Here is a 22,708-nt window from a genome sequence, read left to right on the forward strand (position 1 = left end):
ATTATAATCCAAAATGAGTAAATAATGTATTTGTTGGTGACTGGATTTAGCTGCGTATTAATACACATTTGGTGCTCTGAGTATTTACAGCTGAAGTATGGTGCATGTAGGTTGGCCTCTTAATAAACTACAGTACCCATGTTCATGGTAATATTTGAACATGTTTCATACTCTGTCGCTCACTGATGTGTTTTTATTTTAAAGGCACAGAGAAATGCTCTGTCTTTTGATCCAAAGCTGTACGAGGGAGAAATTTACTGTTGGTTTTGGTCTTTTCATTTGACAATAAGAAAATCACAGGAATATCATAAATGATTCTTTAAGCAAAGTCTTAAACTAATGTTTTTACTCTAAATGGGTCTTAATTGATATATTTTTACGAAATATTTGTCAATTCAAACAATATTTTTCTCATAGATGTTCTATAATCTGTAAGGTTTTTGATTTTTAAAAGCTGCACACACCTCCTTCCTGTGAACCTAACTTCACCAGTTCAGTTTATATTCTCACTTTCATGTCTTCTGTCTTTATTAGACAAACATATGCATGTTGGTGAACTGTTGTCGACATATTAATAAGAAAAAATGCCTAGTTTGGGCTTAAACAAACAATATCAGGTAAATGATTTGTCACCTTTTGTGTATAATAATACTTTTTTTAACTTGAATTCAGAAGAAATGTGTTTTGTCCTCTGTACTCCCCGCATGCTACCTCATGAACTGTCTAAATGTGGCTCTACAATAATGTTTTTAGTGAATATCTGCATGATGACTAACGATAAACCTCAATGGAGCTCCAGTGACACATTCTGTATCCTGTGTGTATATAATAAATGTATTTAACATGTTAAGATGTGTCATTCTGCTGCACTGACTCTAACATGTGTTGCTGTGCATCAGGTGCCCGTTGCCGACCAGTTTTTATTATTTGTACTACAGTATTTAGTCTTTTCTATCTATTTACTATCATCCATATTTTATTGTTGCAATAATAATGTTTATTCATCACACTGTACTTTGTTTTTATTGTTATATATAATACTGCCAGTTATGTTGATGAATATAAATACAATTAAAGATCTTTTATAATTTCCAGTGTTTGTGACATTTAAAAAAAAATATATAACCCTCACCAAGGAATCTGATGTTTCCTAAATGCAGAGGAAATATATATATTTATTTTTTTATTAACCTAAATAACAAAATGATAGAATATATTTGAAACAAAATATATGCTTGTCTGTACAAAATAAATACGAAGTTTCAAACTGTTGTTGAACCGTCCGTCCAAAGTCAAACGATATTCAATTGACTATACTAGTACATATTCATAAACAGTAAATAAAATAATTTCCTACCAATAGATTGTTGCAGCTCTATTGTAGAATGTGTGTAATGTTCTGTGGCATTGCTGATGGCAAGCAGAAATAAAAAGCAAGAAGAAATAAAGCGAAATGAGTTAGCAAAGAAAACCATGGTCAGGAGAAGTTAACACCAAAAGCAGGAAAATAAAACATCACTCACAGTAACGCCACAATTTAGAGAGACCATCAAACGGCATTTAATTAGAAAACATGAACATAATTTATGTTTGGTCCTAACACACACATAGCATCAATCATTAGAAATTTAACAACACGTATTTCAGTTGATTCCACTGACATTATGAGTACTCATTATTTTGCATCGATTTCAACAATTGAAGGAATCTCCCTTGCGATGAGCATAGTCATGTTTTACAATATCCAAGGCAAAGTCATCACTGAAAAAAACCAAACTGAAAAGTTCAAGTTAAGTTATGGTAAGGCTTTTACACAGGCAGACACATTAAAGAGGCTTAAGCTCAGAGTTCAATAACCTCCCCACAACACGTTTGGCAAAACATTGAGGGCGGAAAATATGAAATGAAGACACTTAGGCCCCGGCCACACAAGGACGATAACGGTCGTTTCCGTTACCGTTTTGTAGACCATTCGGCCACACTAGGACGACAGAATACGGCACTAAACGACTACGGTAACGATAACGGGTCCCAAGGTGGATAGAACGGCATACGCAACGCTCTGGGGGGTCCAACGGCTCTGTGTGTACGCCCTATACGATCGTTTTCTGATAATGATGAGGCAATAGCCCCGCCTCTCCCCACCTCTGCTGCTCACCCCCGCGTCAAAGTAAACTGTGCACTGAATTCAGATTATTTATCTTTCTCTCGATATGGACCTAAACGCGAGTGAAGTCTAATCTGACAGGACGGAGGTACGCAGCTCTGCTCACCTGCAGCTCCTCCCGCTGTGATGCACCTATCAAACTACCTAAACTAGTTATAAATATGTTTATTTTTACTGTCGGCCGGGTCACTCATTACTGGATGAGCTGCTGCATGAGACAGACACTGACGCTGTCCGAAGAGAGGGAGGAAAAAGAGAGGCGTATTTTATCCGTGTATTTTATTATTATATTATATAGAGTCGTTATTCATTTGTTTTAAAGCTCAATAAATAATAAAGAAGACCTTTGACCGGCACTTTTATAATTTTGTCGGAAGATTTCAACTTTAATACACGTTGACTGGCGAAAAACTCTGCCCGCTTCCCTCGGCCCTCACCGCGGAGAATAAACAGAAGGGCAACCATGACAACCATGCTTCTTCGCTGCTTTTGTGGAGGATGTTACAGCGCCACGTACAGGCTCCTGCATATGTACTGCAGCTTCTCCAGCGGTTGGAGCTAAACGGAGCTATCTCGTGTGGACAGACACTATCCGGTGAATATTGCGTGTGGACGGAAACTTTTTTGCGATTGTGTTTATCCTATGCGTTTAGCCGTTTTCGTCCTTGTGTGGCCGGGGCCTTAAAATCCAGATTTAGGTTTTTTCTTTTCTTTTTCTAATGATTTTTAAAATCACATACCTGCAATAAGCTCAAGAAGATTCAATGTTTAAAATCACAATTTAACATTAATCACAGTTTTTTGTAAAACTTGTGGGGGAACTTGGCACACTTTTTAAAATGAAAAGACATGAAGACATTTTGGACCCGTCTTAAGAAGCAGGTTCTTTGAGTTTTAAGAGAACTTGTTTGCCAAATAAAAGCCCCGAACCACATCAAATCAAGAACACAGAATGATGTTTAAATATTATTTCTGAATCCACGTTATCCACATAGCTTACGTCTTTAAGACCCTCTTACCTCCAACCTGTTTTGTTGACCTTTTTTTTAACCGGTTTCCTACCTTGCTATTTATGTCTTATTTGGCTCATATCTAACTGTGTTGTTTATATCCAAACAAAAACAAAAACAGAATGCAGCTCAAACATTATATATTAAACTAAACTTTAATATATGTCTGGATAATCTACATTAGTGGCTTAAACCTAAATACTGCCATGCCTGAATCATTATCACCTTTAGTCGCAGTTCACGTCTTCTTGCCACATTTTCAAGATTGTTAAGAAATGTGTAGAAAATAGCCCTTGAAAGGGTCAAACAGCAGAAATGTTTCAACTCAATGCCCCCCCCCCCTCACCATCATCTGAAGATTGGGTCTTTACAACGGATTGAACAAGTCACCAATAATTGGTTCACAACAACAGCTGATCTAGCAACACTATAAAAAAAGATTATTCTCATATTAATATTGGCATCTGTTTTAGTGTAAATGCATAAAAAGCAGGCAGTCTTTGTTCAGACAAAAGTCTCTCTTAAGCCTCTGTGATACCCCTCGCCTCTTATCACAGTGTGATTGAAAAAAAGAAACAAATAAAAGTCCCAGAGATGAAGAGGAATCCCATTCTCCCAGATCGGAGTTGAATCCAGGAGCTTCAGGATACTCTTCTCCATTCAATCAGTATTAAAATAATATATCAAGAGGGGGTTGATACACCTTTTTCTGATTCAGATTGACAGAATACTTCAACAGTTGTTATCTTACGAGAAAAAATTAAATAAAAAGTGCACAAAAATCCAAAAAGGTGCCTTTCTGTAGAGATGAGGGTCGGGCTGAGGGATGATGGAGGCCAGTTGTTGTTTAAGACGTCTGGCACTGAACTCCCCCCGGGCTGGCGTAGTCCTCTTCCTCCATGTAGTAGTACTGATGGTTGTTTCTTCTTCTCTTCTCCATGTCGCAGTCCTCCAGGTCGGCGTAGATGTAGAGGTCGTCGTCCATGCTCTCTGGCTGCTCTGCATCCGGCTTCTCTGGGAAGAAGCGCTCCAGCTCCTTCAGCCTGTCCTTGGAGAGGAAATTGGCTTTCGGGAACACCACCTGTAGGAAAACAGCAAACTTGTAACTCCTCAGCCTTGTCCGTTTAGTATTGAGATTATTTTTGTTAAGTAAATTAAAAAGGCATAAGTGAAGCAAATCTAGGTTTTATAACTTTGACGGAGACATATGTTCAATGTGGGGGAGACAATGTGCAAATCTGATTCTCTGAAGATTGTCAAGAGTTCATGAGAACACAGCTTATTAGGCTCATATCAATCTATTGTCTTGTACAGAAAGAAAAGCATATGAAAAAAATATATAACAAAAAAAAAAGAGAGAAAAAGAATGAAAGAAAGACAATGAATATGAATATTAGTCTTCCTACCGTGAAGTTAATAATAAGACGCCCCTTCTCAAACGGCCTGCGGTACATGGGCATCCCTTCATTCACAACGCACTTTGTGTCTCCAGGCTTGATCAACTCCCCTGTGATTAAGGAAATGGGTCACTTTAGGCAGGAAAATCAGAAACACTTCTCTCGTCATTTTAAATAATGTTGCCAATCCCATATGAATGCATCGGGGCCAGGGCATACCCTATTAATTGTTTTCAGCAAAGATCAGGTGTTTTTGAAACTTTTTACACTGACTGACTTAGCAACGTAATGTACCATCATCTTTCAATTTGGAAAAAATAGAAATGAGATGTTTCATGTTGTCTTAGCCGGCCAGATCACACCATTAACGGTTTGTTTTATTTGCACAACAGTTTGACTGATTTAAAAGACCGTTAATTAGCTAAATCTGGGCATTCATATATTTGATCAACATCAGTGGAGCATCAATACAGTGAAGTGTGGAGTGCAATGAATAACTCTCCACAAACACACTCACGACTCAGCAGTGTTCATTCCGCTGCATATGTGTGTGTGTGACAGCTAACAGCTATATGAGTGACTGATGTCTGTTAGATGAACCAGCCCTGCTAACTATGACAAATGTTGATGCATATCATTTCAAATGTTAATCAGATGTTTCTTTTTCTTCTTTGTAATCCTGGTGCAGGAAATGCTTTGGCTCACCAGGGTTTGAGGTGATGAGGAGAGTTCTGTTGTCCATTGTCTGAACGGGCTTCTTGAAACCACACAGAGCCTCCACCAGCTGTAGCTCTATGGACATGACCAGGTCCTCTCCTTTCCTGATGACAGCAAGAAGAGTAGAAAAAAAGGAAAGGAAAAACAAGGTGATGTTAGCGTGTTGCTATGTAGCACAGGGTACAAAATCAGCTACTAATAGGTCAAGATTTAAAAGCAATGTGAATTCGATTGTGTTTAACTTCAAACAGCAATGCAAAATGAGGCTTTGGGTTATTATTAAGATGTATACTGACATCTGGTGTTTAAAATTGATGCTTCAACTATGACATATACCACTTGAGTATTCAAAAACCAGGTATATATATATTCCCTCTACAAGCTGCATTAATCGACCATACAAGAATCTTAGAATTACTATCTCTCATTCATCTGGTTGCATCTTAGAATTTATTTACTGTATTATCTTAATAGTTATCACTAGATCAAACAGCATTTAATTGTATTTCACTGAACAATATTTAACCTTACATTCTGTGTCTTTCACCTGCAATGTTTTATTCAAATTTTTCGTACTCTGTTAATAAAACCCTTGACTCATATGCATACAAACAAAAAAGACACATGATAAGAGAAAATATTACCTTGTGAAAGTTGAATGTTCTCTCTGGTCCAAGACAATGATGATGTCCCCTGGCTCGATGCCCGGCTCCTGGTCTCCCTCTCCATGGAAAACGATCTTCTGGCCATCTCTCATTCCTGTGGAAGTTAAATCATCCGTATTTGTTTTTTCTTGTTTGCTGGTCAGACAGTCAGAGAAACATTTAGATAAGCTCTCTCTTCAATCTCTTACCTTTGTCGATGTGGACCTCCAGGACCTTCTTCTGCCTCATGATCTTCCTCCCCACGCAGGTTTTGCAGCGGTCCTTGTGGCTGATCCTCTGGCCCTGGCCCTGGCAGCTGTGGCACACGGTGGACACCTGCTGCACCATGCCTGGGACCAGCTGGTGCATACGGACCTGCATCCCTGTGCCGTGGCAGGACATGCACATCTGGGCCGCTCCTTTCCGACTCCCACGACCTGCCGAGAGAAATAAACAGTCAGCACACAAGGTTCACTGAGAACTACACCTGCACTCACTTGTCTGTGTTGGATATAGAGTGTGTGTTACATGTAGGGGGATCAGGTGCCAACAAGCAACATGCGGGACAATGCGGGACATGTTACTGCATTGCTAAGAGCTAGATTAGATGTTTATATAAATGTCTATCTAACAACATTTCTATGAAACTATAAGCTTATAAACATGAATAACACTTTACTTTGGTTTAATGTTTCCACAAACTATGCAAGTGAAGGAATTAAATATATTTGTTTTGAATGGAATTAACATAACAAATTATTATGACCAGAGAATGACCGGAGCTATTTTACTGCCACAGTCTGCTGACCTGTGCAACCGATTGCTGCACAGTGTGCTAAACGTTTATTAAATCAGCTGCTGTTACCTCAGTTATTTTGGTTTCAGGAGGAATGTATCCATAGATCGATATTTTCTTTATGGGCCAGGCGTTTTTTGTGAGTTACAGGGAAGCATCTCTTCAAAACATATTCACCTCTGGGAGTAATTTTTAAAAAATCTGGCAAATCTGACAATAACTCCACCGGCTCCACCCATAATTTAATACATTTCTCTGTTGATTGATTGACATCTGACACAGCTAATGGGGATGATAGCCCTCTCGTTTTCTACACACCTTTGTATAAAAGCCTTTAAGACGGGCGACTGTCAATCAAATGCGGGACATCGGCTACATTTGTGGGACAAATTATAAAAATGCTGCACAAAGCGGGAAACCTGGTCACCCTAGTTACATGTTGTGATCATGGATGTTGCCCCTGGTTTCTGTTATGTGATTGTGATGTGCTGTATCTGACATGTATGTAGGAACGTGTGTTGTTTGCAATTTATTGTTCTCTTTTATCCTTTGACCTGCATCTACTTGTCTTTCATCCTTTTTTTTAATAACTAATGCTGTTGATGTATTGTGATTTTAAGGGTGACCATTATCATCTGGCCGGGGACAACAGCTGGAAATTAGCAATGTTTGCTAAAGCTGCCCCATTTACTGTGTTGTGTGACAGTTGATCAATGGGGACTGTCCACGACACTATAAACAAATAAACTAAACACAAGATGACAAAGATGAAGGCACTTTCTGTTCAAGGTCCGGCACATATAATAAAGTGTGGTGTCATGGCGAGCGAGTACTGGATTACATTTATAAGACTGAGGTGTTTGTGATTGAACAAAGAGGCTTTTCATGGCCTGCTTTCGTCTGTGTTTGCTTGAAAGCGTTCTAGTATTTAGGGGTGCAACAACTAATCGACTTAATCGATTACCAAATTAGTTGCCAACTAATTCAGTCGTCGATTTGTTGGTGATGTCATCACGTGTGTTTTACGCGCCGTTAAGCTCCAACGTTATTGGTCTTTTTATTGGTACTGGAGACATTTAAAAAATATATGTCATGTATTGTTGCTACAAAAACATTATATCGCAGTCATAGTGTCGCCAACTCGTTTCTAATATGCAAAAAGACAAACAAATGTGTCTATGGTGTATTTTCGATCAGACGAGAGATCTCTCCCCCGTCTGTGTGCGAGGGGGCGGGGCAGTTTACACACACGCAGCTGCTACATGCAGCAACACACTGCGGAGATGGCGGAGAGAACACACTCCGAGGTGTAGTTAAACTTTACCCGTCTTGAGGTGGACAATGCTCGTTGCCAAAAGCGCAATAAGAGTTTAGCATGTAAGGGCGGTAACACGAGCAATGTCTCTAAACATTTAGCAAAAGTGCTCCACATTCAGACGGAGGAATGCACCGGGTTGGACTGTCTTTCTAGTAGCGCTGTAGCTCTATCCACGAGTCACGTTTCCACGTCAGGTGTTATGTATGCTAGCAGCAACACACGGAGTTAACTACATTATACAAACATGGGTTAATGATTAGAGGTAACCGAGTTATTTAGTTTGTTAAAGTTTCAGCTATTCTGTTAACAGTTCTGTCATCAGATTATTTAATACAATTTGTTAAAACATTGTTGTTTCTTTTGATGTGAAATATTATTTACTTTAAATAAAAAGCAATGTTAATTTTGTTCAAAATGTGTTTAGTTAATTTAATAATATATGTCTTTTTGAATCAAGTATTCATCTTTATTGTCTTCATTGCTAGTTTCCACATGCCTAAAACAACCTCAAGCTAAATCTAAAAGTTGATGGCTAAAGAGCGTTTGAGAAATTGTGCAAGGCATACAAGTCCGAATAGTCGATTTATCGTTTCATTAATCGATAGATTAATCGATTATCAAATTAGTCGTTTGTTGCAGTCCTAGTATTACATAACAAGGTCTGTGATAAATACTTACAAGTACACAGAAAGTATAGCGGAAGACATACCTTCACATCTCTCACAAATAGTGTTCTTCTGAAGGGCCAGTTTCCTTGTAGCTCCGTTATAAAGATCATCCAGCGTCACTGAAATCTGATGAACAATGTTCTTTCCTGGGACGGGACAAATCAGATTTCTTGGAATAAGGTTGACAGTTGGAGAGATTTTTACAAGACACTCCTTGTATCAGTTTCCTTCAAATAACATTCAACATACCTAACATAAATCCTAATAATCCTAATTACAGAACAAGAGAAACTGGGATGAGAGATGATACTGGGCATTATGTGGAGAGCAGCTGTGTGTTTACTTCTCTATTAAGGCTCAGGAGGTTTTATAGCCAAACCGCATGGTCACACATACAATTATAAGTTACTATGCAGCCAGTTAGGACTTCATTGATCATGCTTTCTCCACAGCCCTGTGTTTTGGCTTTAATTCGGTTACAGTTCTTGGTCTCATGGCAAAGTATATCCAGAATATTTGTGTGGTTTTGACTGTTGATCCGACAAAACAAGAAACACACATTAATCAATTCTGAAAATAATCATAATTTGTTTGGCCAAAAATGAACTAAGTGTTCCATATTTCAACTTCATGCTAGTTAAAAGAAGAGGCTCTGGCCAAGAAGAAAAACATTATTGCTTTATAACACTGACAAGAAAAACCGACACATCAAATCTTAGCTAAAAACATTATGCAAGTTTAAGGATTCATTCTTAAATGTTTTTTACCTTTTCTCTCTCTGTGCATCCGACTACCCCCACCAAAAAACAAGTCAAAGATGTCCATGGGCGATGCAAAGTTCCCACCACAACCCCCTCCTCCACCAGACCCTCCTTCCTTTATAGCCTTTTCTCCCCCACGGTCATACACCTCTCTCTTCTTGGCATCTGACAAAACCTCATATGCCTGTGAGATCTGCTTGAACTACATGTCAAATAAAGAAAAAACATATAATATATTACAACATATACAATTGTTTATGTAATATATACAAGTTATCTACCTTGCTGACGTGTGCACAATTAATAGGTGAGGTCTGATTATACCATAGCCCTTTAAGTACTTTTTTATATGGCCTCGACAAATGGCAAAAGAACATTTTGATAAAATCTACCAAACGACAGAAAAGCCTGATTGCTTAGATCAATGTATTAATATCTTTCATCCTGAAATATTTTCAGACGTGCACATTAATAAGGCTGTATTTCAAGTATAAGAATGCTACCCTTACCAATAAATGTGGACATTTCTATAACATATGTATCCTTTTCTATGTAAGAAAAAGGACTGCAAACAGTCTTACCTTCTCTCCTTCTGTGGGGTTTTTGTCGGGGTGATATTTCAAGGCTAGTTTGCGATAGGCCCTTTTCAGTTCATCTGGAGTGGCATTAGGTTTCACACCCAACGTGTCATAGAAGCCCGTTTCCTTCACCATGATTTTCTTTCACCGACAAACCTTGGAAAATCTGAAGAAAGATGAAAACATATCATACATTTAGTTAGTGTTTAGCTCTTAAACACCTTCAAAATCTACACAATGTGCCTACCAGTATTAATAATAAAAGAGAAACAACATGGCAATAAAGTACGAGCCTGCACCATGTCATTGTGACAAGAGGAAGACATTCTTTTAAACATGAAAAAACATTCAAAGCACATCATCATCTGGCTGAACTGTGAGAGAGGACCTCATGTTGTTGGATGTGAACATGTGAGGGTTGTAGTTAGCTTGAAAAAGGACTAAATTGTAATATATGCTTTATGCCTTTTTATTATTCTAACATTAATTGCAACATCTCAAACATTCTCTTGCACTTTTTTATTTGTTGTATGTCAATACATCTCTAAAATAGCTAGGTGTAGCAATTGAAATGCCTATTGGCTCGCTAGATCATGGGTGGATCCTACAAAAGGTTCCCTAGTTTCGCTTTCCATTTCTGGAGAATGATCAGTAGCAGTTACATCATGTGATGTGGATAACAGTTGATTGTGATGAAATACTTAATATGTTTAACATGAGTCTGAGATTAAATGTAACGATTAAAATGAAGACATTGAAAAAAAGCCATTAAGGTTTAAATATAACACAAACTCATTTGTACACGTCAATTGTTATGAAAGGTTTCCTCACATCAGGGAGGCAGAGGCTCAGCCACGCACTGTGTCCACCACAAGTTTATTTTTGGTTGACACGAGGTAATAATCGATTCTTAACAACTACCTGTTACTGCTCATGGTGAGGACAGTGGCAATGAGTCATATCACTGTTCGTACTTTAGCTAGCGTTACCTTAGCCCTTACATGACACGCTGAAGTTAGTTTCAGATTCGAAGCTTCCGGTTAGGCATTTAAGTGAAAAGCTAAAAGGAACACACGGGGGATCGGTCGCCACTCATTTACATTTTAGCCTCACAACGTGTACGATGCAGTTACGAAACTTAACAGATGTGCCATTCGTCAACAACTACACTTGAGCTTTTCTAACTATGTTGATCAAAACGTAATCAAGATTGTAATTTTTAATTTGTACCAATATAATTAATTCAAAAATGTGAAAGTATGTTCAACGAAGAGTCAATTGCTATTGTGTCTTAACACACTGATTCACAACAAGAGAAGCACAACAACGTAAATGCAGAGGCTAAGCCTACGATTATAAAGCTAACTTCATCGTGTACTAGCCAAACCCCTGATAGCATGGCTAATGCTAACACGCTAGCTCTATGCTTTTTCTGACCACAAATTACTGAATAAACTGTGAAGCTGATATATACACCATATTAAGTACATTATCATTTCCTCACCTTGTATGGAAACAGTAGTTTGAATCCTTACAGCCTCAGTTTACAGAAAGGCTCTTCCAGAAGCTTCCAACTCGCCTCTACAAAAAGCTGATTCAGTGACGTCTATTTCCTGCGACCCGGCTCACCAAAACAAAGCGTGGGCTGAAGCCGTTTTGTGACTGTTAAAATCGCACATAATATGCTAAAATGCCGATTTGCTGGCTTATCAGCGAGGATGGCAATCATAAACCCATCCGACTGCCTCACTTGCAGACTGTGGTCCTGGGTCGAGGTCCAGAGACGACTATTAAAGACAAAAAATGCTCTCGGCACCAAGGTAACGTAACAAAAAACGATACATTTCTTTTGAATGCATCGTTTTTGTTAGCTAACATCATCAGTCAAACGTAAACAAATAGTGAAATGCCATAAAAAAAAAATGTCATGCTTCCACCATGGGTTATTGTTTATCATAGTTTTTTCCAACAGACATATATTACATTATACAATGCAGTATAACCAGAGGTGGCACAAGTAGTAACATTGTGTACTTAAGTAAAAGTAGAAATACCAGAGTGTAGGAGTACTCAGCAGCATTCAAAATGTTACTCAAGTAAAAGTACAAAAGTATTAGCATCACAATATCCTTAAAATAAAAATAGTACAAGTTCTCTTTAATACAGATTGGTCAATTTTAGAATAATATTTGTTATAAGTTTTGATTATAATTATTGATGCATTACAGTGTTTATCAATGCTGGTAAATCGGCAGCTAGTGATAATCACTTTGTATTCTGCAGGGTAGCTTGTGAATCTACTCCAGGTGTAACTAAAGTCTGATTTAAGTGATTATTATATTGCACATCATTAATCAACATCTGTAAAGTAACTTTATGTACTAAATAAATGTAGTGGAGTAAAAGTACATTATTTACCTCTGAATTGTAGTGGAGTAGAAGTACAAAGTAGCATAACATGGACATACTCAAGTAAAGTTCAAGTATCTCAAAATTGTACTTGAGTAAATGTACTTTGTAACTGTACACCTCAGTGTATAACATAGTACACATAATACGATCAAAAGCTGGTTACAGGCTATCAAATACACAATAACACAAAACACATATTCCTCTCTAATTTCATTGTGTACATTGCGATTTAAATAATTGTCATATACTTTTCTTTTTTATTCAAACTTTAATCCGTACATATTGTATTCCTTCCCAACCAGTTGAATTGAAAGCAGAATGCAACAAGGGTTATGTCAAAGTTAAACAGGTAAGACGCATGTCAGCTTGAAACTCATGCAATGATTGTGTTGAATGCTTGTGGAGGCGTGATGTGATACGTGATATTTATTTATATATATGATATGTATATATTTTATTAAGTTTATGATAATGTTTATTTGATGTTAAAACTCATTTAGATTGTTATTTTGTTATACTGCACCTTACTTACTTGTATGGGTTGTTTTACATTTTATTAAGTTGAACTACTTTAAAATAAAGATTTGGTTCTATCAAGTTCGTGACTGTCCAATAATTGAGTGGAGTGCTATGTTTAGAATTTCTATAGGTTTGTTAAAAGAAATACATTATAACACCAATACCTTCTTAGTTCATATTAAATGTAATGGTTACATTTAAGTGTTTATCCACAGCACACAAACCATGAGCAGGTCCATATTGGGTACTTCAAAACTATCCCTGATAAAGAAAATAATAATTGTATGTAATAAACTTGAAAGAAGTAGATACGTTTTACTTAATATTTATTAGAAATATATAATATTTAATAGAAATGTGTGAATAGTTAACTGCATAACACAAGTGTTATTATTCAACAAACGCATACGTTGTTGGTCTTTATTAAAAGTACTTCTGTATATAAATACTTTTACATGCAGAAGGGAAACAGGGAGCAAGAGAATCGTTTTTTTCTCCTCTTTTTCTCTTTTTCCTCTCTTTCTCCCTCTTTTTTCTTCTTCCCCCTTCTTCCCCCTTCTTCTCCTTTCTCCCCCCCCCCCCCCCCCCTTGCAAGACTATTGTTCCCCAGCTTTGGCAGTGGATAGAGCCTTGGTCTTGGGATCAGGGGGTCACAGGTTCTAACCCCACTGCAGTCAGCATGTCGTTGTGTCCCTGGTTGATTGTCCACAGTATTGAGTATGTAAGTCGCTTTGGATAAAAGCGTCTAACAAGTAGCATGTAATGTAATGTATGCTCAGTCTGATAAATTGCTTTTAATCCACCACTCTCTATTTATCACTCTGCATTTTCTGTCTTTATTCCAAGCTGGGCTTGAACCCAACATCCATAGACTCTGTGGTGGTGGGTAAGGACAGTGAGGTCAAAATGAAGGCCGGACAGAAGCTTCATATTGTCAACCAGCTCTACCCATACACTGTACAGTTCAAGGAGGATACCACCGGGGGCCACGGGGGAAACAAAACACCCCGAGAGATGGCTTCAGAGGAGAGAGAGAGCCACAGAGAGGCTCTGAGTGTGAAAGCAGCCAAACAGACAGAAAATACCTCTGTGCCAGACAGCCTGGGAGAAAACATAAAAAACACAGTGAGAGAAGAAACCTTTTTGAAATATATATTTTTTAATTACTTCCAAATGTCAATTATCTTGAATACATTTTATTAAGACCTGGTATGAGTATGTTACACAGAAAAAAAATCATAACGTTACATTTTTTGCAGGAAAGTTTTGCACCTTGGAGCCAAGGCCTGAAGACCTCAATGCAAGACCCAAAGATGCAGGTCGCTTTTATAAAAAAAACAAAATAACAGTTGCTATAATACTTACTGATCTGGATGTTATCAAATGTTATCAAATAACTGTCTTCATTCTCTAGGTGTATAAGGATGATAAAGTAGTAGTCATTAAAGATAAATACCCCAAAGCTCGCTACCACTGGTTGGTCCTCCCGTGGCAGACCATTTCCAGCCTGAAAGCCTTGCGAGAAGAGCACTGCGATCTGGTGAAACACATGCATCAAGTCGCTGAGCAGATGGTTCAACAATGCCCAGATGCTACATCATTACGCTTCCGCACCGGGTACCATGCCATCCCCAGTATGAGGTAAGTAATAAGGACCCGGCTGGTGTTTCAGGATTTATTTAAAATACTGTATTTTACCGGCATTATTTCTACAGGATATTATCTGTTAACATCATGCCTTTTCACTTATAGACAGCCACTGATATCTGTTAAAGCTAGTACAGTAACAGAATAGTTTAAGAACGGCTGCCTTTGGCTAAACCAAAAGCATTTATCATTTTCCACCTTGTCTTTACCAGTCTAGATTTATTTTCTGTGATTACTTCCTTTTGAAATAGTTTCTTCCCTTTTTTAAATGGTCTTTTATTGTTGTATTCAACACTTACCCAAGTTAATTCTCTTTGAGTATTTTAAAGGGGACCTATCATGCAAAATGCACTCTTGTACATCTTTTATACATGAATATGTGTTCCCGGTCAGGGAAGTCACCAAGTGTCAGAAAATGCAACCCTCTCTCTTTTCCTCTATACCCAAATCTCTAAAAAAGGGGCTGTAACGGATCTGATACAGACTGATCCAGATTTGAATTATTTTCTACGTCACAAAAGGGGTGCTCCGCTTAGTGGTCAATTCTCCATCTATCAGGGGAATGAGAGGTTGGGCCACGGCCGGCCATTGCCGCTCGACAGCGCTGGAGACGCTGTAGTACATATGCCAGGCCTGTAAGTGGCGCTGTAGTCTGCCACAAAAGCAGCGAAGAAGACTTCCCGCGCATGGTTGCCATGGTTGCCCTTCTGTTTATTCTCCGCTGTGGCTCTTTTTCTCCCTCCCCGAGGCAAGTGTTTGCGCCTCCTGCTTTAAAGCAAATGAATAATGACTCTATATAATCATATGTAAGGGATAATGTGCAGCGACGCAGTCATTATGGGGAAAAGAACACAGACAGGCTGTCACATTGGCCACATTCTCAACAAAGTAACGATATGACTCCCAATATTAATTGAAATGCTTTTATGGATTTAGAAAATTATTTTATTGATTTAAAAAATAGTTGTATGTATTTATTTAAATTGACATGCATCCGCTAAGAAAAATAGTCCGTTGTTACTGTTTGAACTAACGTAGCAACGGCAGGAACTGCTTCGATAGCGTTTTTGAGGAGCTTTTTGATTACAGATTTGAAAACATCGTTGCTTGCTTTAAAAGTAGCACAATTCATTATGTCAAACCTTGGAAAGTATCTAGATATCCCTGCCCTAATGCCAAAGTAACTGGCAACTGAATATGTGTCGACGTTTGATGTCTATGTCTGGACCGCTGCGTAAAAAGGAGGGTTTCTGCCCCATTACTTCTCTTCTTACTTCTATAAGAATAAAACACGGAGGACGGAGATCTCTTTTTCTCCCCCTCTTCTGACAGCCCAGCAGCTGATCTCAGAGCACGCTCCCATCTCCTGCGTGGTCAGCTCCAGCTCACAGAATCAGCCCCCTGCAAAAACAGCGCTAGAAAGAGCAAATAGAGCGAAATGAGGCATGGCTAAAATGCAGGATCTGTTTGGTATTTTGAAAAAAAAACTATATTTATATACTTTATATAGGTATGGCCCTACAATATATTGTTCAAATATAGCATGATATGTCCCCTTTAATTTGCAGTATCAATGCACTGGCCTCACTCTGCTTTACATTGTACAGCAGGTACAAAGCAGGTCACATAATGGCAATACAATATTATTATCAAAAGTAAGCCTGTTTTGCTCATTTACTTAAGACAGAAATCAGAAGTCATTGTTGGTGGTGTACACATTTCATTTACCCCAATACCACCAAAAACAAAAATGGTGGTTCCCATTTAGAACATTTGACCCCATAGTTAATGAGCAAAATGGTTAATACATATTTGCTATAAATGTATATGAAATTAACAAATGTTGTGTATATTTTCTCTTACAGTCAAGTACACCTGCATGTGATCAGCCAAGACTTTGACTCCCCTTCTTTAAAGAACAAGAAACACTGGAACTCATTCACAACTGACTATTTCATGGACTCCCAAGGTGAGAACAAATTGCAAATCTTATAAGTTGACGACTTGAATCACAGTGGTAAATTGTTTCTATAACTACAATATCTCTTTTGACACTTTTTGTTATTTACAGATGTCATTCAGATGCTGGAAACAGATGGGAAAGTAACCGTCAAAGAAGGAACCAGCGAGTTATTGAAACTTCCTCTCCGCTGTCACATCTGTCGTAAAGAGCTTCCCACCATACCAGCACTAAAGGAACACCTGAAGTCTCACCTCCCCAGATAAGAAAGTGACCTCAAAGGGAACAATTTTGGGTTCATTTATAAATGTAGTCAATTGGGCAATTTTTTGTTCAGATTCTTAAGTGACTAGTGCTCTATGTTGTAGCTGAAGTTGTATTTTCAACTAGAAAGACACATGTAAGACACGTATAATCCTTTTTGACACAAGAGACAAACAAACCAACAGAACAAATTCAATTTATGTTAGATTTCCTTAACCAAACCCCCAACTCTCTGGTTTGGAGAATGCCAAAATATTGTATTTTGTTTCAACATTTCATATGTTTAAATATGTTCTATTAAAATGTTTTCTAAAAACAAAATACGAGGTTCAAATTTGTATTGAAATGATGGCATGTTTTCTCTTATAGTGCAATAACTGTGTACACACCCTTGTATAAAGCATGATGTCAGTCTGAAAAGCTTTGGAGATTATTATTCTGTTGTGAATTTAACAAAGGCTTTTGAGGAGTATGAAGTATCACTGTCAAATATGTCGTTAAATGAATTATGATATAAGAAGAGACATTAAGAAGGGTTGGAGCATTACCTCACAGGTAATAATACCAGTGTTTGGAAAAAGACAGTTTTATTCAAGTGAAAGGTGACTTGGAGTTGGATTTTATTCCTTAAGACAGTTGTCACCTAATGATGACCATATTCGTCACTTTGTTTTTTGTCATTATTTAAAAAAATTAAATAACACTACTACAATGCAAACAATACTTACATATGCTTACAAATTTTTTTTGACAACTAATGAAGAAGCTATGTTACACTGCTGCAAAATCTTTTTTGCTTTTAGGCGGCCAACCAGATTTGTTGGACTGGTAACAGTGTGACAAATATTTGCTTAATTGAATTAAATACAAATATAGGAAATTGAATATTGGGATCATCATACAGAATAAGTTCAACATTAGTGAATGCTTATTGTGGCTTTAGAGCAGCATTATTGGTTGACTGTCACCATCTAGTGTCAGTTTGTATGTGAGCAGGACTTTACAAACAGCTCCCGGATTTGAGCTTTCCCATATGATATTCCTGCTGAAATAATTTAATGATACATTGTACACATTGGTTCAATTGTAACTCCTCCGATGAAAAAAAAAAAGTCAGAAGCAAAAAGGATAAATGGCCAGTATCGAACCTGCAATCTTGGCCTTATTAGCACCACGCTCTAACGGTGTTCCCAACCCCGGAGGTGTTACTGCCGGGCCGCGAAATGGCTGTGAGTTTATCGTAATATTTGCAGAATTATAAATATATAAAAATATTGTATCATAATATTTTTTTAAAAAGTGTGTAATGTTCGCACCTATACCAGTCATATTATTTCATCCAGTAGCCTAGTTAATCTTTCACCAGATAACCGTTGAAAATGGCTTTTATGATGTTCCGAGGGATTCGGCGTCTCAGCCTCTTGTGCGCACGAGAAAGTTACCAGTGCGCCAAGTAGGAAGAGGAGCGCACAGGAGACAACCGTTTAATTGCAGAAAAACAAATGTTCTGAAAACAAATGATGCCAGTGTGACACACACACACACACACACACACACACACACACACACACACACACACACACACACACACACACACACACACACACACACACACACACACACACACACACACACACACACACACACACACACACACACACACACACACACACACACACACACACACCTCCTTCATAATGCGCCTTAACCTCGTTTTCCCATCACTGGATTATCCGTAAATCATACAAATAAAACCAAAACGTTGATTTATCTGTTTTCCCGTTTTGATTTAAAAACTGAATAACGTCGGTTTTTTGGTTTTCCGTTTTTTCCGAAAAACCAAAAAACGCCACCGGTTCTCATTCATAACACTCCGTTCGATGTCTCACTATGGGATGCGCCTCATCGCGGAGCAAACAGAAGCATCAATCTCATTACGCCAATCTTGATTGGCTGGTGATCTTGACGTCAGCGTCAGGGGAAATCACCCCCTATAAGTAGCCTGCGCCACAACGCATGCGTCATTCAAACACCTCTTCTCGCTTCAGAGCACATCTCTACAGTAGCCGGGCAAGCTTCACTGTCCACAGACTGAACCCAAATACCCATTTCGGTCGACGGGCGCTAGCCGGCTACTCCTTCTGCTTCGCAGGAAGACGGTAGTACTAACGTTGTTAGTATTTAAAATCGACCTCGCCCTTCTCGTACCCGAGAAAGTAAGGTAGGTCCGATTTTTTTTAAGCCAGGAGCACACCTGTTGCTAGCTCGCTCCCTCTCTACCGACACCACGGTAGCGAGGAAGTTTTCTCTTTTCTCTTCTCCACGGAGGAAGAAAGGATTTAAAGAGCATACTGCCACACCAGTCAGTATTCTCCGGGAATAAAAGACCCACACTGTCCTTTTCTCCGGATTAAGGACAAGGTGGTTTTATCTTTTCTCCCGTCCCACCTGTCGAGAGCGGGCCCTCTCCACGCCACGAGGCGACCAAGATGGACGGCCCTCTCCCTCACACCAGAGGAGTCAGGGACTCGGTGGCTCGACTCTGCGGCTGCGGGTTGAAGATAGCGGGCGCAGACACACACCAGGTCTGTTCGTCCTGCCTCGGGCTGGAACACGCCCGAGACGCTATCGACAACCCCGGCTCATGCGGACATTGCGTCCGCTTCACCATCAAGAGCCTCCGCCGACGGTTAGCTCGATAAGCTAGCCTGTCGGAACAGGACCCCCCCCCATGTCCACTGACCCGCCGACCGGCAGTCAGGACACGGGGGCGTCCGCCACAGGGAGTGAGCCCCTCTCCGTGTCGGTCTGGGGCTCACTATCTGCTATGGCTAAAGAACCGGAATCCCGCGCCCTGGCAGGCCGGGACCCGATGACGGCAAGACACGCAGGAACGGTTTCCCGCGCTCCACCAAGCTGGGGCTCCCGGTTAGACCTCACCATGGTCTCACCCGCGGAGGATGTCCTCGAGCCTGACTACGAGGAGGACGCCCTGGCGTTCCTCCTGTCCGAATCGGATGAACAGGAAGAGGACACCTTCATGTCACCGGCTCAGGCTGCAAAGCCTGAGGCAAGTGCTGCTCTCCCGGGCGATAGCACACCAGCTTCGCCCAGTCTGAGCATGGACCTGCAGGCCGTGTGTAAATGCGCTGCGGTCAGACTCAACGTCCCGTGGCCCGAAATGGCCAAGGAGACCTCCGGGTCCCGCTACGAGGGGAAACATCTTCCCCAAGCAGCGGGGAAAAAGAGACAACTCCTTCCAGTCTTCCCGGAGATGTTGGATGAGGTGTCGGTCTCGTGGAGAGACCGGCCCTTCAGCAACAAGGTCCCAATCCAGGGTGCCTCCTCCCTAGACTGTGACGGAATGGAGAAGCTCGGCATGCTCTGCATGCCGCCGGTGGAACCGCTGGTAGCGGCTCACCTTCTACCAAGGGTGGGCCCGTCACCAAGCAGGAACCTGCCAGCAAAGTCGGACCGTTTTCAGTCAGCAATGACTGAAAAGGCCTACAAAGCGGCAGCGTTGTCCGCCTGGGCCCTGAACGTGTCCTCGCTGTTAACCGCCTACCAAGCGGAGCTCTGCCAGGACCTGTTGGGTAGCCCGGAAGCAGCCACTCTGGACGAGATGGCAGCGGTCACGGACATTTGTCTCTGTGTCCAACGCTGCGCCGTCCAGGCCACGGGCAAAGCAATTGGGATCATGGTGGTGCAGGAAAGAGCGAGATGGCTCAACCTCACCAACCTCCCTGACCGAGAAAAGGAGGATGTGCTGGATATGCCCATCGTTCCCGGGGGAATCTTCGGCTCTGCTCTCGCCTCCATGCAAAGGAGGTGTGAGGCGAAGAAGAGGGAGGACGAGGCACTCCACCTCTGCCTCCCTCGTAGGGTCCAGCCGCTGCTCTCGCAGCAGCAGTCCTCTGCCCAAGCTGCCTCGAACTCTGCTCGGTTTAGAACACCGAAGACGCAGCTCAGGCTCAGCCAGCCCAGAATTTCGGCCAGCAGTCGAGGAAGAAGAAGCGAGCGGCTTGACAGCCCCTCCTTCTCCCCTCCGTGAATGTGTTCCCGCCGCCTCGAGAGATGCCTAAACACCATCCTCAAGTCCGCACAAACACATGTCACACATTGGTTGATCATTCTGTCATAAAACATTTGCAGCTGACGCATCCAGGCTTCAGGCCGAGGGCGCAGCTCAAAAAAATCAATAAAGCCAATAAACAGCCAGCCAATTGTTCCCCTTCTGAGAGCAGCTACGGCATCTCTCAAAAGGCGGATTGTTGACGGGTCTGTGAAGGCACCACCGCCAAGCGCATGCGCAATGCCGGTTGGGGCTTTAAGAGCACCACCGGCATCCACTGTGTTCAGACACTAGAGGGCCCCATAACACAACAAATAGAGACTCAGAGAGGAGGAGATGTGACATTCTCACTGGCTTTAAGGAGCATGCAGTGGGAGATGCTCACATAATCCGCTTGGGTTTTCAAGACAGTAACACGGGGCTACAGACTCCAGTTTGCTGTCACCCCCCCTCGCTTCTCGGGCATTCTGCACTCGCAGGCCCGAGGAGAGTCAGCCCTCATTTTGGAGAAAGAGATTCTCTCGCTCCTAGAAAAGAGGGCTATATCTATTGTACCCGCCGAGCAGAGTCAGGGCGGCTTTTATTCCAAGTACTTCCTCGGGAACGGAATTCGGCCAATACTTGATTTGAGGGCTCTGAACAAATATCTTAAAAAATATAAGTTCAGAATGCTCACTCACACATCTCTGCTGCGGCTCGTGCGAAAAGGTGACTGGTTTACATCAGTCGACCTGAAAGATGCGTATTTTCACATCCCAGTATATTACCCACACAGGAAATATCTGAGGTTCGCTTTTCAGGGGATCTGTTATGAATACAGAGTACTCCCCTTTGGTCTGTCTGTCAGTCCAAGGGTGTTTGTACGATGTACGGAAGCCGCGATAGCCCCGTTGAGACAACAGGGCATTCGCCTGGCGACCTACGTGGACGACTGGCTGCTTCTCGCACAGTCGGAGCAGGAGGCTGTTACGCAGACAAATGTCCTCGTAAAGCTCAACCTGGGTTTTGTAATAAATACAGAGAAGAGCATGTTGTGCCCCGCGCAGACTATACTCTTCCTGGGTTTACGCCTGAACTCGGTGCCCTTTTCAGCTCGCTTGTCAGCGGAAAGAGTGAAAGCTTTCAGAGCGTGTCTTGCTCTTTTCCAGCTGCGCAAATATGTGCTTGCGATTGCTGGGGCTCATGGCATAAGCCATCCTGGTTGTAAGACTGGGACGCTTACACATGAGGGAGTTTCAGCGCTGGGTGGCCGCCCTAAAACTAAACCCCGCGCGCCGTGGTTACTGTGAGATGCGTAATGGCACTGCGCCACTGGCTGCACCCAACTTTTCTAGTACGAGGTGTGCCCATGGGTGCTGTCCTTTCACGAAAAGTGGTCACCACGGACGCATGTCTGACAGGTTGGGGCTGTATTTATGAAGGTCGCCCGGTGAGGGGTCTCTGGAGCAGAGACCTCCAGCGGGCGCACATAAATTACCTGGAGCTTTTAGCGGTGTTCCTCACCCTAATACGCTTTCTGCCTTTCCTCAGAGGACATCACGTCCTCGTGAGGACAGACAATACGACCACAATATCGTATATTAACCGCCAAGGGGGTTTGCGTTCTCTCCAGTTACACACACTGGCGCGCAAACTTATCCTATGGAGCGGTAGACGTCTCCTCTCTCTGAGAGTAACGCACGTACCGGGAGTGATGAACCTCGGGGCGGATCTACTGTCCAGAGGTGCACCACTTTATGCAGACTGGACTCTACATCCAAGGATTGTGAGCCAGCTGT

The 22,708-nt window shown here is 41.1% G+C and overlaps 2 protein-coding genes across 4 annotated transcripts; one reads left to right on the top strand and one right to left on the bottom strand.

Annotated features, from left to right (window-relative positions):
- Nucleotides 1–1,536: 1,536 nt before the first annotated feature.
- On the bottom strand, nucleotides 1,537–11,651 carry dnaja1 (DnaJ heat shock protein family (Hsp40) member A1). Of its 2 annotated transcripts, none has more exons than XM_034078203.2 (9): nucleotides 11,561–11,651; nucleotides 10,060–10,222; nucleotides 9,485–9,680; nucleotides 8,759–8,863; nucleotides 6,145–6,372; nucleotides 5,936–6,050; nucleotides 5,280–5,395; nucleotides 4,584–4,684; nucleotides 1,537–4,258 (listed from the first exon to the last, which is right to left on the bottom strand). In XM_034078203.2, the coding sequence occupies exons 2-9, from the start codon at nucleotides 10,189–10,191 to the stop codon at nucleotides 4,025–4,027; spliced, it is 1,227 nt and encodes a 408-aa protein (XP_033934094.1). In that variant the 5' UTR covers nucleotides 10,192–10,222; nucleotides 11,561–11,651; the 3' UTR covers nucleotides 1,537–4,024. The 2 variants fall into 2 exon arrangements, with proteins under 2 accessions (XP_033934094.1, XP_033934152.1); XM_034078261.2 differs by lacking the exon at nucleotides 11,561–11,651 and adding an exon at nucleotides 10,888–11,033.
- Nucleotides 11,652–11,746: 95 nt separating this feature from the next.
- aptx (aprataxin) lies at nucleotides 11,747–17,473 on the top strand. Of its 2 annotated transcripts, XM_034078352.2 has the most exons (7): nucleotides 11,747–11,876; nucleotides 12,771–12,817; nucleotides 13,834–14,112; nucleotides 14,247–14,306; nucleotides 14,402–14,628; nucleotides 16,500–16,603; nucleotides 16,706–17,471. In XM_034078352.2, the coding sequence occupies exons 1-7, from the start codon at nucleotides 11,747–11,749 to the stop codon at nucleotides 16,858–16,860; spliced, it is 1,002 nt and encodes a 333-aa protein (XP_033934243.1). In that variant the 3' UTR covers nucleotides 16,861–17,471. The 2 variants fall into 2 exon arrangements, with proteins under 2 accessions (XP_033934243.1, XP_071058920.1); XM_071202819.1 differs by lacking the exons at nucleotides 11,747–11,876; nucleotides 12,771–12,817 and adding an exon at nucleotides 13,582–13,708 and having other exon boundaries at nucleotides 16,706–17,473.
- Nucleotides 17,474–22,708: the final 5,235 nt, after the last annotated feature.

Source organism: Pseudochaenichthys georgianus, chromosome 1 (assembly GCF_902827115.2).
Source record: "Pseudochaenichthys georgianus chromosome 1, fPseGeo1.2, whole genome shotgun sequence".
Lineage (NCBI taxonomy): Eukaryota > Metazoa > Chordata > Actinopteri > Perciformes > Channichthyidae > Pseudochaenichthys > Pseudochaenichthys georgianus.